Source organism: Syngnathus typhle, linkage group LG2, assembly GCF_033458585.1.
Source record: "Syngnathus typhle isolate RoL2023-S1 ecotype Sweden linkage group LG2, RoL_Styp_1.0, whole genome shotgun sequence".
In the NCBI taxonomy this organism is placed as follows: Eukaryota; Metazoa; Chordata; class Actinopteri; order Syngnathiformes; family Syngnathidae; genus Syngnathus; species Syngnathus typhle.
This window is the reverse complement of record NC_083739.1, coordinates 23,901,072-23,918,782: the sequence shown is the minus strand read 5'-3', so window position 1 is coordinate 23,918,782 and position 17,711 is coordinate 23,901,072. Positions and strand designations below refer to the sequence as shown.

General features: G+C 41.7%; 1 protein-coding gene across 1 annotated transcript in view; it reads left to right on the top strand.

Moving 5' to 3' along the window:
• The window catches only part of scn8aa (sodium channel, voltage gated, type VIII, alpha subunit a), a 153,501-nt gene that overhangs the window by 121,447 nt on the left and 14,343 nt on the right, over positions 1-17,711 (top strand). Inside the window, exons 20-21 of the mRNA XM_061272695.1 lie at positions 222-395; positions 14,417-14,539. Coding sequence (XP_061128679.1) covers positions 222-395; positions 14,417-14,539 — 297 coding nt within the window. The remainder of the gene's footprint in view (positions 1-221; positions 396-14,416; positions 14,540-17,711) is intronic.

Below are 17,711 nucleotides of genomic sequence, written 5' to 3'. Positions count from 1 at the left end.
CTGTGGGGTTAAGATGCTTATTCCCAAGTGTGCCTAACGCTACTTGAATAACAGCAAAGATTTCTGCACATCTAGATTAGTTGTTCAAACGTATCGCAGCGATCCATTCTCCCTGTTAGTCACTGTTGGTCATGGTGCTGCACACACTTCATTAGCCGGACTGTAAATCATCGAGGTATAATGCGTCCCTGACATATATTTGTGTCTTGTTTTACTCAAAGGCCTTTGAGGATGTGTACATTGAGCAAAGAAAAACCATCCGGATAATACTGGAGTACGCAGACAGGGTTTTTACATACATCTTCATCCTGGAGATGCTGCTGAAATGGGTTGCGTATGGCTTTGTCAAATACTTCACCAACGCTTGGTGTTGGCTGGACTTCTTCATTGTGGACGTAAGTGCATTTATATCCTCTATTAGAGTGTTTCATAAGTCCTTGGTCCACATGTAAAATTGGCTTAGATAGTACAATAAATGTGTGTAAATAATAATATGAACTAAATTCAAATGCCACAATGTTACTGCTTGATTTTATCACATTCTGAATGAAGCAATAATATTTTGAGGATATTTAAACTAAAATTGAATCAAATTTTTTGCTTAGGATACTAATGAATGAGTTTTTAGCTTCTTATTGTCACTTGACACCGGATAGATTACTAATGAAATTATGCTTGAATGGGGTATAAAGGCATGTGGTCTATTTAGTTTGTATAGACATTTTTATTGTATTGTCTAATCAGGACTCCAGACTAATGTTTTTTTTAATGGGAACACATAAATCACAAATGTGTGTGGTGTGTGCGTGCGTGTGTGTGTGTGTGTGTGTGTGTGTGTGTGTGTGGGCGCGCGTGTGTGTATGTACATATATATATATATATATATATATATATATATATATATATATATATATATATATATATATATATATATATATATATATATATATATATATATATATATATATATATATATACGTGTGTATATATATACTACCGTTCAAAAGTTTGGGGTCACCCAAACAATTTTGTGTTTTCCATGAAAAGTCACACTTATTCACCACCATACGTTGTGAAATGAATAGAAAATAGAGTCAAGACATTGACAAGGTTAGAAATAATGATTTGTATTTGAAACCAAACTTTGGTTTCGTCAAAGAATCCTCCAATTGCAGCAATTACAGCATTGCAGACCTTTGGCATTCTAGCTGTTAATTTGTTGAGGTAATCTGGAGAAATTGCACCCCGCGCTTCTAGAAGCAGCTCCCACAAATTGGATTGGTTGGATGGGCACTTCTTGCGTACCATACGGTCAAGCTGCTCCCACAACAGCTCAATGGGGTTCAAATCTGGTGACTGCGCTGGCCGCTTCTTCTCTAAATAGTTCTTGCACAATTTGGAGGTGTGTTTTGGGTCATTGTCCTGTTGTAGGATGTAATTGGCTCCAATCAAGCGCTGTCCACTGGGTATGGCATAGCGTTGCAAAATGGACTGATAGCCTTCCTTATTCAGAATCCCTTTTACCCTGTACAAATCTCCCACCTTACCAGCACCAAAGCAACCCCAGACCATCACATTACCTCCACCATGCTTAACAGATGGCGTCAGGCATTCTTCCAGCATCTTTTCAGTTGTTCTGCGTCTCACAAACATTCTTCTTTGTGATCCAAACACCTCAAACTTGGATTCATCCGTCCACAACACTTTTTTCTAGTCTTCCTCTGTCCAATGTCTGTGTTCTTTTGCCCATCTTAATCTTTTTCTTTTATTGGCCAGTCTCAGATATGGCTTTTTCTTTGCCACTCTGCCCTGAAGCCCAGAATCCAGCAGCCGCCTCTTCACTGTAGATGTTGACACTGGTGTTTTGCGGGTACTATTTAATGAAGATGCCAGTTGGGGACCTGTGAGGCGTCTGTTTCTCAAAGTAGAGACTCTAATGTACTTATCTTCTTGCTCAGTTGTGCAACGCGGCCTCCCACTTCTTTTTCTACTCTGGTTAGAGCCTGTTTGTGCTGTCCTCTGAAGGGAGTAGTACACACCGTTGCAGGAAATCTTCAATTTCTTAGCAATTTCTCGCATGGAATAGCCTTCATTTCTAAGAACAAGAATAGACTGTCGAGTTTCAGATGAAAGTTCTCTTTTTCTGGCCATTTTGAGCGTTTAATTGACCCCACAAATGTGATTCTCCAGAAACTGAATCTGCTCAAAGGAAGGTCATTTTTGTAGCTTCTGTAAAGAGCTAAACTGTTTTCAGATGTGTGAACATGATTGCACAAGGGTTTTCTAATCATCAATTAGCCTTCTGAGCGAATGAGCAAACACATTGTACCATTAGAACACTGGAGTGATAGTTGCTGGAAATGGGCCTCTATACACCTATGTAGATATTGCACCAAAAACCAGACATTTGCAGCTAGAATAGTCATTTACCACATTAGCAATGTATAGAGTGTATTTCTTTAAAGTTAAGACTAGTTTAAAGTTATCTTCATTGTGCTTTTCCTTCAAAAATAAGGACATTTCAATGTGACCCCAAACTTTTGAACGGTAGTGTGTATATACATATATATATATATATATACATACATACATACATATATATATATATATATATATATATATATATATATATATATATATATATATATATATATATATATATATATATATAATTTCTCCTCTCACCCTCCGCGGGTGGTCTCCCACTCCAAGCTCGGGTCCTCTACCAGAGGCCTGGGAGCTTGAGGGTTCTGCGCAGTATTTTGGCTGTTCCTAGCACTGCACTCTTCTGGACTGAGATGTCTGATGTTGTTCCTGGAATCTGCTGTAGCCACTCCTCCAGTTTGGGGGTCACTGCCCCAAGTGCCCCAATGACCACGGGCACCACCGAGGCCTTCACTTTCCAGGCCTTCTCAAGCTCTTCTTTGAGGCCCTGGTATTTCTCTAGCTTCTCAAGTTCTTTTTTCCTGATGTTGCCATCGCTTGGTATTGCTATATCCACTACAACGGCCTTCTTCTGCTGTTTGTCCACCACCACAATGTCCGGTTGGTTCGCCATCACCATCTTGTCAGTCTGGATCTGGAAGTCCCACAGGATCTTGGCTCGCCCGTTCTCTGCCACCTTAGGGGGTGCTTCCCACTTTGAACTTGGGGCTTCCAGTCCATACTCTGCACAGATGTTCCTGTACACTATGCCAGCCACTTGGTTATGACGTTCCATGTATGCTTTCCCTGCTAGCATCTTACACCCTGCTGTTATGTGCTGGACTGTCTCAGGGGCCTCTTTGCACAGCCTACACCTTGGGTCTTGTCTGGTGTGGTAGATCTTGGCCTCTATTGCTCTGGTGTTCAGAGCCTGTTCCTGTGCAGCCATGATGAGTGCCTCTGTGCTGTCCTTCAGTCCAGCTTTTTCCAGCCATTGGTAGGATTTCTTGATGTCAGCCACTTCACTTATCTGCCGATGGTACATCCCATGTAGGGGTTTGTCCTCCCATGATGGTGTCTCTAGCCACTCTTCCTCTGTTTGCCATTGTCTGAGACATTCACTGAGCACGTCATCCGTTCGGGCCTTTTCCTTGATGTACTCATGGATCTTGGCTGTTTCATCCCGAACAGTGGCTCTCACACTCAGTAGTCCGCGGCCTCCTTCTTTACGGCTAGTGTACAGTCTCAGGGTGCTGGACTTAGGGTGGAACATGGTTAGTCCATATATATATATATATATATACGCGCGCGCAGACACACACACACCACACACACACACACAGAAATGCGCAAGTTCATGGAAAATTTAGTAGCACTGTTTTTGCAGTCAAACTGCCTCCATTGAAGGGTAATTTGGAGCCTGATGCATGTATTTCACAATAAGATTCTTCACCTGTCTATATGAAATGGACACATGCCTTTGACTTCCCAATCAATCAAGTTTTTATGCTTGGTTTGTTCCTCTGAGACACTTCTACTGTACTGTATGTGCACTCGCACTGCAGGACCAAATTTTCTGCCTGATGCATCATAGGATTTGAGGTTAATTGGATCAAACAATTAAGAACTCGCCTACTGATTGCAGCCATATTCAAGTGTTGCTCAGAGCTGTAGGATGTCTTGCATTTGTTTCTGACTTGTTGATTGTTATGTACCCGTCAATGTATTTTTTCTCTACTCCTTGTTTCTTGTGTCAAGTTTGAATGACCAGAAAAGAGAAGATTCATTATTCTATTCTTCAGCACTTACACAATTCCCTTTTCAATTCGCCATATTACTGAGTGGTTTTACATTCATAGATGGAATGTAAAACAATGTAAAACTTTTTATGGAGGCAATTGAAAAGATCAAAACTTCTCCAACTTCTGTCCTTCTTCTTGAACTAAATGCCTCTCCACAGTGTCCCTTTACCTCAGCCCAAACCGGTGAATGGACTCCTGTCAGTGTCTACTGAGTGGCAAAAACAAGCGCCACCATCCCACAATGACCTTTTGCTTAGTTGCTGTTGCTTAATCTGTCAAGCTTTCAATAGGATGCTTGTTTGAGGAAATTCAATTTTGTTTTCATAAAAAGTATACAGTGATCCCTTGTTTTTCACGGGAGATGCAACGAAAAATGAAAATCCCCAAAGTAGAAACAATATCTGTATTATTTAGAAATTTAAACAATTGTATTGAAATTTCCTGGACGTGGTGTTTCTTATTGGCCGCTAGAGGGCAGTTGATTGTCAATTAGAAGAGTGGCTTTTCCTTGCCAAGCCATGCGACGTGTCCTACTTCAGAATTACCACACTACACGAACCCTGGGGACATCATGCATAGCGAAACCAGTGAGTTGCCCATGAATCTCCTGTTGCCTTGGGGTCCAGTACACAAAATTAAAGCTTTTACCAATAGTTTTAGTCAACATAAACCTTTCCCATTCCCTTAATAACCATTCCTACACTGTTCTGTTCATGTATTGTACCTTTACAGTGATATTGTCACGTGTCCTGACTCTGTACCGGTTAGTGCTTCTTCCCCTCGGATGCCGCCTTCTGCGCTTGAACTCAGTCATATCCACAAAGACGCGCACATTGCTCAGAGGCACACCCCGCGCAATCAGGGCTCATTGCCGCTGTCCCAACCCCTGGACGACAGTGTTTTTTTCCTACGTGCGCAGCAGGCAGCTTGTCCTCAGTGAAGCACATTGCTCAGAGGCACGCCTATGAGCCTATAAGCGCTCATTGTCGCTGTCCTTACTCTTTCGACACGTTCATTTTTCCTTCGTGCACGGCTGTGTCACGTCCCCGCTCTCGCCCTACTGGCTAGCTGGCGCACCCTATCGTGCCAGGCCTCGGGGGCGCGGGGCGCCAATACGGAACTACGTGTGCTAATTGGCACTGATCGCCACCAACCGTCCCGTGTTACCCACTGATTAGGGCGTGTATATAGACACTGTTCATCGTCGGTTAGTCCATGCCATTTTGTCTGCTTTGACATACGCATGCCTGCCACCTGATTCCCGTTTGTCTGATCCGCTGTGTAGCGGTACGCTTGGCTGGTTGTCTGTCTTGACACACGCACACCTGCCACCTGATTCCTGTTCGAGCTTGCTGACCGGCTCGTCAGTTGCCTTGTGCACCTGCTCTGTTGGCGTTCTAGCCTCCCTTTTCCCCATACCCTAAATCACAGGTGTCAAACTCCAGTCCTCAGGGAACACATTCCTACATGTTTTCCAAGTTTCCCTCGTTAAACACACCTGATTCAATTATCAGGCTCCTGGAGAATTTGAGGATGAACTGATCATTTGAATCAGGTGTTTTAAGGAGGGAAACTTTGAAAACATGTAGGAATGCGGCCCCCGAGGACTGGAGTTTGACAGTTTGTCTTGCACATGGCTGTCCTGCCTTGTTCGTGACAGGCTGGCTGCCGCGCTTCCCACGCTTGTCCACAGTGACACATATTGCTCAGAGGCACGCCCCACACAATCAGCGTGTATTTAAACGCCGTTCTACCGTCAATTATAAAGCCACAAAGTTGCGCATTCGCAAAAGGTGTAGCGCCAAGTGGCGAGGGATCACTGTATTTGTAATGGAGTGGCACGGTAGATCACTGTTTAGCACGTCCACCGCACAGTAAAGAGGTGTAGGGTTTGATGTGGCCTTCCTGTGTCAAGTTTGCATGTTCTTCCCATGCCTGGGTGGTTTTTTTCCAAACACTCCGGTTCCATCCTACATTCCCAAATCATGCATGATAGGCTGATTGACCACTCCAGATTTTCTGTAGTTGTGATTGTGAATGTGAATGGTTGTTATCTATATGTGCCTTGCGATTGGGTGGCGACCAGTTCAGGATGTACCCCGCCTACCTCCCAAAGACTATTGGCATGGGCTCTCCAGCATGCCTGCGACCCTCGTGAGGTTACGCGGTCCAGAGGATGAGTGAAGTCAGAAGGTTGTGTATGCCTTTGAAGGCAATATCACCAGATCAAAGGGACACATGGAAGTGCAATTTCAATTTAATACCTAATTTTTTTAAGCTCTATTTCCACATACATTTACAAGTGGTGGAAGAGATGAAACAACCCACGTGGAGATGCACAGTATAGATGAAAATCAACCAGGGTCAACAACTGGCCGTCAAAAATGCCACTCGGCATGTTCATGTTGCACTCACTGTGGCAGATATACGTATGTACCAAATTTGTTCATTCACATTTGTAAAAGACCTGCTTTTGTGCTGAAGATAGCGGTTTCCATGCATTTTTTTTGTCTTACACAGTGCGGTAGTCCATATCACAATTTACACTTGAAAAAAAAAAATCCTAATCTTGTCATTTAATGCAAAAATGTCACAAAAGAAAGTCAACCACATACTTAGATACATATATTGATGACAATGATATTAAGGAGCACTACTTTCTGTGAATCTAACTATGCTCTCTCTTAATTTTGCTCCTACTATTTTCCCACTATTTTCTCTAGCACTTATCATGATCATTATAGTCATGGGTGAGATACAGACGATCTGATCTGACTTTAAACGAATGCGAGATACACCCTGGAATGGCCACCAGTTATTACCAGGGCACATATTGACAAACAAGTATTCACATTCACATCTACCGTAGGCTATGAACAACATAGTGTATTCAGTAAACCTTAGATCACCTGTGTCAAACTCAAGGCCCGGGGTCCAGATACGGCCACATCGTTTTATGTGGCCCGTGAAGACAAATTGTGCATCAAATTAGTGTCATTACTAGAATTGCAAATTGTCTTCACTTTCAATATCTTTTTTTTTAATATTTGACCAGTTTTTACTCGTCTGATTTGAAAATGAGTTATTTGTCAGTTTGTTTTGTAGCTTTTACTGTATATAATATGAGGTGCTCATACATTTATTTGGGTTGACAGTCATAATGGCCCTCTGAAAGAAGCTATGACTACAATGCGGCCCGCGAAAAAATGAGTTTGATACCCCTGCCTTAGATGTATTTAGACTGTGGGAGAAAATCCCACACCAGCTCAGGAAGAACATGCAAGCTCCACACAGGGAGACTGGGCCTAATATTGCAACCCTGAACCTCAAAACTGTGAGGTAGACATGCTAGCCGCTTGGCCGCTGTGCAGCCCTCCATTACAATCATTCAAAAACAAAAGAGAATCTAAAACATTTTTAAAAATCCTTTAAAATATGTTGAATGTCAATATCAATGAGCTGTGTTTTTTATTTTTCTGTGCTGTGGTTGGCCAGTCTGCATTTACAGTGTGGCTTTGCAAAAGGTCATTTGTTAATAGGAACATTTCTCTGGCTCACTTGCTCTCTCTCTCTCTCGCTCTCTCTCTCTATATACATATACACACACACACACACACACAGTATCTCACAAAAGTGAGTACACCCCTCTGATTTCTGCAATGTTTTAATTATATCTTGTCATGGGACAACACTGAAGAAATGATACTTTGAGACAATGTTAAGTAGTCACTGTAGAGCTTGGGTAGCAAATGTATTGTTACTTCAAAGTAACTCAAAATACAACAATAAATGTGTCAAATGCTGGCAACAAAAGTGAGTACGCCCCAACTGAAAATGTCAAAATTGGACCCAAATGTCAATATTTTGTGTGGTCACCATTATTCTCCAGCACCGCCGTAACCCTTTTAGGCATGGAGTTCACCAGAGCTTCACAGGTCGCCGCTGGAATCCTCTTCCACTCTTCCATGATGACATCACGGAGCTGGTGGATGTTGAAGACCTTGCGTTCCTCCACCTTCCATTTGAGGATGCCCCACAGACGTTCACTAGGGTTTAAGTCTGGGGACATGCTTGGCCAGTCCATCACCTTCACCGTCAGCTTCTTTAGGAAGGGAGTGGCCGTCTTGGAGGTGTGTTTGGAGTCGTTATTGTGTATTGTATTGTAATGGTGGCCACACAAAATATTGACATTTGGGTCCAATTTTGACATTTTCAGTTGGGGTGTACTCACTTTTGTTGCCAGCATTTTACACATTCATTGTTGTATTTTGAGTTAATTTGAAGTAACAATACATTTACTTTGCTCTCTAAGCAATGGAACGTTCCATCCTCTCTCTCTCTCTCTCTCTCTCTCTCTCTCTCTCTATATATATATATATATATATATAGAGAGAGAGAGAGAGAGAGAGAGGGAGGGAGGGAGGGAGGGAGGGAGGGAGGGAGGGAGGGAGGGAGGGAGGGAGAGAAAAAACGGAACGTTTTATTTTATAGGCACACACCTCTTTGTTTTTCTGGAATCGAGAGAGCACTCTTTGGCTGTTCTTCATTGAGGGATTTGCGATTCAGGGCACTAAGAGTGCTTTGATACCAAGACAATAGCACGACAATATCGAGGCACTATAAATACCACTACATACAGGATACATAAATATGATTAGTCGTTCAAAGTTGTTGCTATTGGAGTCTCCCTCTCAGAAGGTGTGTTCCCAAGGACTTGGGATGGTGCATCTTCCCAAACCTTCGGTGAATGTGCTGTCAAGAGTGACTACCTTTTTTTTCCTACCATCACCCCGCTCTCTCCCTTTGGAAAATGTAACCTCAGCAATGTGATGATGTTTTGATGACGTGTAATGATGGTGGGTGACAGGCGCTCAACGGTAAGTTTGGTCTTCACTGGCACTCCCCCTGACAAAAAAAAAAAGTTTGAATTGTGGTGATTGGTGTTGTGGCCTCTGCTGTGCTGTGTTGTGGGATGCAACTGTTACCGTGGACTTTCAAAAGGGGGGATGAGCACCATCATCAAAACAGCCCATCTTATTCCTTGTGTGTATGCTGCTGACTCTTTTCCTCATGACCCTTTTGTTACTGCATCTTTTTCTTACACATTTGTGTCTGTTTGTTGTGTTAATGTGAACATCAGGGAATTTCTAATGTAGAATCCAATGTTAAACGATGCTCCAGTAGAGATGTATGTACATGTTAAAGGAGACATATTTTGCTTTTTTTGGGGGGGGGGGGGTACAATTATAGTTTCAATGTCTCTGACATTCTTTACTCAAAATAGACAAAGGATAAAGAATAACAGTGTACTCAACATCCATTTCTAGCCTGAACTTTTGGGCCCTTCCTAAATGGGAAATTAACGCTGAAGGAAAACCGTACACCTCTGTGTATAATGTCTGGGTGGCTGTGGTTGTTGCTGCACAAAAAGTTCATCGTCAACAGATGAGAATCTGATAAACTCTATGGATGAAAGTCTTATAACTGTTATTAAAATGAAGGGTGGCTATATTGGTCATTAATTTCTAAATGTTAATTTCTAAATTTTGAGTTGTTTGTTTATTATTCTCACTTCAGCAAAGGAAAATAAACAAGTGAGATTTTTACTTTAGTTGCTTAATGATTCTGCACACTAATCGTTGCCTAATAATTAATAGAAATAATAATCATAGAAATTACAATAATATAAATTTTCCCAAGAAAGACAGAATCTCACTTTTATGGTCTTAAATATTTAAGTTGAAGGTTTATGAGCATTTCAGTTCACTGAGAGCTTTGTAATTGTTCAAAAACAAAATTCATCCTCAAAAATACAATTTGCCTAATACTCCTGCACACAGTGTATTTCCACTCCCACCTTCCTCCTCCAGAACGCCTCACGTGCATGCGCACTCGACATACAAGCGTCAAACAATGTGTCAGTCGTACACAAGCTGTCACAATACCGTTTTGGGTTTAGATAGAAATGACCAGGATGCCATTCTAAATTGCCGCCAAGGGTAGAATCAAATCCAAGTTGATTATTGTGCTGTCGTACATGATATTATACAGCAATGATCAGCGGCTTTCTCAAGCTGAGGAGATTCTCTCTGTAAAGCAAACGGGTTTCATCTTTTGCCATGAAAGAGAGGCTTCATAATAATCAACATTTAAAGCCCATGACTCAGATGTTAGTCAGCACTCGACCTGGACAGGGATGATCAAATAATCGGACGAAACCCCACTTTCGTCCGTCCTCAGTCTGACCTTTTTCCGAACATTCTCCCCCCTCGTCCTTCATCCGCAAAATGGCCTTTGGTCGTTGGTCCGGGACGGACAGACCATTCCGTCCTTGAACGCAACGCCCACCGCCGGTAACATGTCTAATCCAGGCTTGAGCTCGGTAGTGTGGGTGGGGAGAGGGTGATCAGCTAATATGAAAATAACCAAATTCCCATTGAAAGAGCATGTTCACACGTGGATAGGTGTAAGATTTATTTTGGTTCTGTAATATATCACACTATTGGTGGGCAGGCACTCCAGAGACCCAAATTATTCTGGATTCTTATAGAAACGATTAAAGTTAATTTTTTATAATATGTCTCCTTTAATATTTGGATTAAATAAATGCTGTAGTTCAAAATGAAAATTCATTGTGTGAGCAGGAAGCTAGAAAGTGTCATTCTTCATACATATGTTTGTTTCCACTTATTTTTCATGGTTTTGTTCTGTTTTTCCCTTGTGGTTTTAGTTCGCTTTTTTTCCGTTTGTTTTGCGCTGTCGTCATCCTGGGATCACAGCCCCAGATGTCATTGGCCTTGACTTGCAGAAGGACGGCGAGACACTGACCACACCAATCCAGCTGGCCGAGCAGGGGGCCATAGGCCGGGCACCCTGAATGGGTGCACTCCATGGGGTCAGGCTGAAGGTGACAAATACCCCAAACATTGTAGTGTAAATGAAGGCAAAATCTTTATTTTAAGAGGCCGCACATGGTATTTACAAATCTACCATATTTTCCGGACTATAAGCCGCTACTTTTTGCACAAGCTTTGAACCCCATGCCTTATATTCCAGTGCAGTTTATCTATGGAATTTTCATGATTTTTATGATATTGTAAGATGATTTGTTTTGGTAATACAAAAAATAGAAATGAGGATATTAATTTTAAAACACCTGCGCCTTATAGTTTGGTGCGGTTTATATATGAACAAAACGGGATTTTTCCTAACTTTAGCTGGTGTGTCTTATATTTAGGTGCAGCTTATAGTCCGGAAATTACGGTAAATCATTGATTTCTAGTAGATGGACATGGCTCTATCTTCTTTTCTTCTTATCTTCTTTTATCCTCTTAATTTTACCCTTAAACACTTTTTCTGAGTTACCTCTGGCTCCAATCAAAATGAAGATTTTGCCTGTACAATCCTCCCTATGTAACTTTGGCAAGCTTTGGATGTTTCTGTACTCCATGTGGTGCGTTTGACCACTTGGTGTCAGTGGCTGGTTGGAGGTGAACTCACATGTTTTGACTATTTATATTTTCCTTGTTTGTAAGAAATGGCTACACCCCTCAGCCCCTAGTTTTTAAACATAAGTACAATTTGTATTAATGAGCATGTCACACAAGGCTAGACGAATTTGAGCTTCACTAAATGGTATGACAGTATTAGTGGCCTGTTATTAACTCTACCAGCAATATTTCAATTGAAATACAAATACAATTAATAAATATAGCATAACTTATTCAGTCTGAATAAGGAGATGTTAACTGTCGCAAAAGAATAAGATATATCCATAAAGTTGAACATTAAAACCCAGCAAACCACATACATACATACATACATACATACATACATACTAGGGGTGTAACGATACATCGATACACATCGATTAATCGATATAATGCTCTACGATTTATTGGCATCGATGCTAAAGGTAAACATCGATTTATATCGCCGTGTCTGACCTCGGACATTAGACGCGACTTTATTTTGAAATCCAGTTCATTGTTGCTTGCTTCCTCTCTCCGGGAGCAGTGCGCCCGGCGTTGTTGTGTTGTGAGGAGAGCACGCACGTGAAAGGGGGAGGCGACAACTAGTACGCGGCTCCTGGGCTGGTGCTATGGCTAGTGTCCAAAGAGACGAGGAAATTTGCTCCCCTTTAGGCTTCAAGTCATTCGTTTGGAAGCACTATGGATTCCAAAGAAAAGATGGCTCAACGGACAAGACACGTGCAGTTTGTAAATCCTGCCACGCGGTGATCAAATATTCAGGGAGCACAAATCTCGCCGCACATTTAAAGAAAAAACACGACATCAAAGTTCAGTGTTAAAGTAAGCAATTTGTATACTACAATACTCTTGTAATTTCCTAAATAAAGAGTTTGCAGTACCTTGTTGATTTTGCGTATGAATTGTTATAAATCAGGATATTGTTCTATATTTTTTATTTAAAAAAAAAAAAAAATCGATCGTAGAGCACTATATCGCGATATATCGTGAATGAATCGCAGCAGGCTTTACGATATCGGCAAATATCGTATCGTAGTTCTTTATATCGATATTATATCGTATCGTGACGAAACCCGCGATTTACACCCCTAATACATACATACATACATACATATATACATACATACATACATACATACATACATACATACTACCGACAGACCTACCTACCTACCTACCTACCTACCTACCTACCTACCTACCTACCTACCTACCTACCTACCTAACCTACCTAACCTACCTTACCTACCTACCTATCTTGGGAGCTTAAGATCAGGGGATGCTTTGAGAATAATTGTCAATTTTTGTCTATGTGAAGCCCTTTGAGACTGCTTGTGATTTAGGGCTATACAAATAAACTTGACTTGACTTGACTTGACTTGACTTGACTTGACTTGACTTGACTTAACTACCTATCTACCTACTTTATGAGGGACAAAAATGTATAGGAGCTAGCACTGGAGATGAACCTGTCAAGTCTTTTTTGCGTTACTCACCAAGTGGCCTTCAAGAAACATTAGCACTAAATATTGGTCACTCGCTATTGTCTATATTCTCCTGCTGTTAATGATCCAGTGTTGTAAATGTGCTGGGCTTAGATCAGCGCTACAGGCCGCAGCTGTAGATGCTCAGTGGTTTATAAACAGGCCACTTTGGTTCATTTCGCATTGGTAGTTTGCATTTTGCACTGAAAACGTTTGACACAAGAGGGGCTGTATCCGTTTCTTGTAGTGCTGTTAATTGTGTACAATGGGACTGTAGCTAATAAGGTTTTGCAGTCCTTCAAATGATTATAAGTCCATCAGGTGTGCCCAAAATGTCCAACCTTGTCTCTTGTCTGTGGTTCATGTGACTGTGGTGCTCCTTTTTGAACCCCTACCCCTTAACCCCCGCACAACTGTGTGACCATTTGAACTTGCGTGATCTATGAGAAATGATGGCAGCCAGTGACACACTTGTACATGTTGACTTGTATTCTTTCTCTTAGGTACCATTAGTTTTTCTGTCTTAATTTGTGATTGGGATTTGAGCCCAAGAGCGACACGGAGAGACAATGTTAGAGGGGCAAGGGTAAGGCTCTCCAATCTGTTGGGTGTTTAATCGACTCCTGCAGGGTGACCTCTCTTCTTCTTCCTCCTGCCTTCCCCTCCCCTTGTCTTCCTCTGTGCCCCTCAGCTCCTCTTGCTTGTACTAAACCGTGTCACGTTCTCTGCCTGATTTGCCCTCTCTCTCTCTCTCTCTCTCTCTCTCTCTCTCTCTCTCTCTCTCTCTCTCTCTCTCTCTCTCTCTCTCTCTCTCTCTCTCTCTCTCTCTCTCTCTCTGTGTGTCTCTCTCTCTCTCTCTCTCTCTCTCTCTCTCTCTGTCTTCCTCCATCACTCATATGCTTTCTCTCTGTCTCACATTCTTTTGCAGGTACACCGGACTTTTGCCCCAAATTAACTGACAATAATAACCCCCTTGGCCTTCTGCTATATTAAAAAACACCACACACATCAAAACCTATACTAAACACTGACCTTCTCTTTCAAGTGTCTATGCATGTGTAAATGCAATGTTATACATGCATATACATTGCTTAGATTAATGTGTGTATGTTAAGCAACTCTCCTCGTCTATGCCAGGGCCCTCTCTCTTCCTTAGTGAATAATCTCACACTTCTAACAGCTTGGAACCTCTTTTGCTTCTCTGTTTTTTGTGTAGGTGTCTATAGTCAGCCTTGTAGCTAATGCGCTGGGCTACTCCGATCTAGGGCCCATTAAATCACTCAGGACACTAAGGGCCTTGAGACCCCTCAGAGCCTTGTCACGTTTTGAAGGGATGAGGGTAAGATCCAAAACTAAGCAGCTGATCCTTCCGCATGCCCATTCAACAGGTTCAAGCATGCTAGAACTGAAAACAAAAGAACACGAACAAAAAAGTCCACCAAATATTTTTTTGGGGGGAGGGGGTTCTTTTAAACCAGAAAGGCCAATCTTTCCAATCCGTAGCATGCCTTTTATTTTTTTTGTAACATTAGCGAACAAGTCATGATGCAGCTATAGAGACAGTAGAACAACATGCATTGCAATTGATTCTCTCAAACTATTGAAACATTTGACATTGATTTTTATAGCACAGCTGCCTCATCACGAGTGACAAAGAAGAAATTCAGATTACTGCATTCATTCCTACATTACTGCAAGTTTGTTACTACAAATGTTATCCCTGTTACAGTGCCAACGCTTACATGCCATCTCACACAGAGATTAAATCAATAATTAGCTCCTCATTCGGCCTGATTTTCAACCGCCGGTTTCATTGAAGATGACAACCCGCACCTACCTCCCGACCTCCCTCACAACCTCCTCATACACATGCCCATAACCTCCCACTCCTTCCTCAGCACAATAAAACAAGTAGCCTAACACTCATTGCTCAGTGCAACAACCAGCAAGGATCCATAGGACGTCAAACTTCTAGGCAACGAGTAACATCCTAAATATGTGAAAAGAAGGTTGTTTTTCTTTTGATTTATAGACACTTTTGTACGCTCTCGAGGAATAGACAGTGTAAAATATTGCAACGCTTCATATAGTTTTCCACTTATGTCAAAGTATCGTGTATTCAGTCCAAACAGGTTGTTGCGCATTTGCTGCCAAGTTTGAATCTGATTCTAGTGCTGATATTCTCCTCTGTATCAACACTGTGAATCTAAAATTACAGAAGTGGTCATCAAATTGCGGCCCGAATCAAGCTGTGACTGGAATTCATAATAAATGAGGATCTAAGAGAAAATATCAGTTTAAAGAAAAGCCTGACTCAAAAAGGCTAAAAGTGCCCTCAGTTTTGTAATGAAATGAAAAAAACAAAGTTTATACAAAAAATATACAACCACTAATCATCAAATTATAATGTTATGCCAACATTTCATTATTTTTATTTACCGTAATTTCTGGACTATAAGCCGCACCTGATTATAGGCAAGTATTGGGGGCAATTTTTATTTTTTTCATAAATAAACCGCATGTGCACGCTAGTTATTTACAAAGAAAGACGGTACACAGAAAGTCTTTTTAAAGTTTTAATAACATACCTTAAAATTTCTTTCCAAACACTGCCTGTGACGCGGCAGTAATACAGCAGCAACACTGAAGTAACACAGCACTAATAGGGCTGGATAAAAAAAACATAGCGGTAAAAGTCACTCAGACACGGCAGTAACACAGCAGCAACGCGGTAGCGCAGCACTAACAGGGCTGGCTGAAAAAAAATACGAGTAAAAGTGAGAGCCGTCGTCTTCATCTTCCTCCTGTGCACTGAAACCATCAAAGTCTTCCTCCTCAGTGTCGGATTGGAATAGCGTCAGATATACTTCGCCACACACTTTCTCAGTCTCTCTTTTGTTGTCGCTTTTGTGCATTTCTTCTAGCATTTTCGTATAGCTCCAGAGTGGATGTGACCGGCAAATAAAGAAAGAAAAGGGTGACACAAGATGTCATCAACAATAGCCCATCGCCCCCTAGTGTCCAGAAGAAACCTCTCAAGTGCATGCATGAGCAGCTGTAGTTCCTACGTTAAGAGCCAAATCGACTGACTTTAACTTAAAAGTGGCATCATATGCTTTCTTTTGTCCCCCATAATGAGGGTTTGTGTATAAAAGCTTCCTTTTTTCAGTAACGTCCATCTTGATCTTGTTCTGCCTCTTCTTTGTCTCAATTATACGGCCCTTTTGCCTGGGGGGTGGACATGCGATCAACACACCACTCTTCTCCCCAGTGACCCTGTCACATTTCCCACCGCCCAGCAAAGCGGTGCCGCACAACAACGGTCCACAGCCTTTTTACGAGTGTATAAGTGTACTAATTTTGTGTCATCACAAAAATCATGAAAAATCCATAGATAGGCTCCACCGGATGACAAGCCGCAGGGTTCAAAACTTGAGCAAAAAGTAGCGCCTTGTAATCCAGAAATTACGGTAATTTCTATTCGAGGGTCCGGCGCCCAAGTTGACTGTCCGGTAAAATTCTGGCACTTTGGCGAAGAGAGTCAGTCACCCATGTCATACTGTGAACATTTATGTTTCGGGAAAAAAAGAATGAACAAAAAAAGTGGAACAATACGTACGTATATGTGTGTCAAATTATTTGATACAGTGGTCTTGGTTCGGTGTTCATAGTATTGAATGACACACCTTTTATCTCTTTCAATCATTGTCATTTTTATACAGATAGCTTTATGTGTCCCTAAACAGATTTTTGACGCCGATTTCAAATGTATTTTTTTGTAGCACATCAGGTACAGTGGAGCCTCGGTTTTCGACCACAATCCGTTACAAAAGGCTGTTCGAGAAGTGAATTGTTCGAATTCCGAATGATGTTTTCCTTTACAAATAATTGAAAAAAAAAATCCGTTCCAAACCAAAAAAAACGCATTTTTTAAGCATTTTTTCATTTGCGCATTTTTGTCCGATCGCGCAACTGCAGTGCACCGCCGAATGCCCAACCGTAGCGCGTCGCCGACCGCACAACTGCACCGCGCTGGTTGCATTATTGTACCCAGAGCCGTCGCTGAAATTTAGAAAATATTTTTAAAGTCCTAATGGGCTTTCCAAAATGTAAGTGGACCTCAGTGCGCACGGAGCTAAATTTGATCCGATCGCGCAACCGCATCGCGCCGGGCGCTCACTGTCGCATTGCTTTAGGAGCGTTTTTGTGTTTTAGGATGTTTTTACTGCTCCCACTTGCTTCCTTTGGATGCATGATTAGAGTTGATGCAATTGTCAGAGTAACAAGAACGTAATAACGAATGGAGTCAGTTGGCATGCGGGTCCTCTCGGCTCATCTCGCGAAGTTCGACAACCGAATTTTGTCCGACATCCGAAGCAAAAAAATCTCTAATTTTTTGTTTGAATACCGATTTGTTCGAGAACCGGGACGTTCGAAAGCCGAGGCTCCACTGTATTTGAGATATTTTAATTGTTTCTTTCAAATTAGACCTAGAAATACTAATAATGATT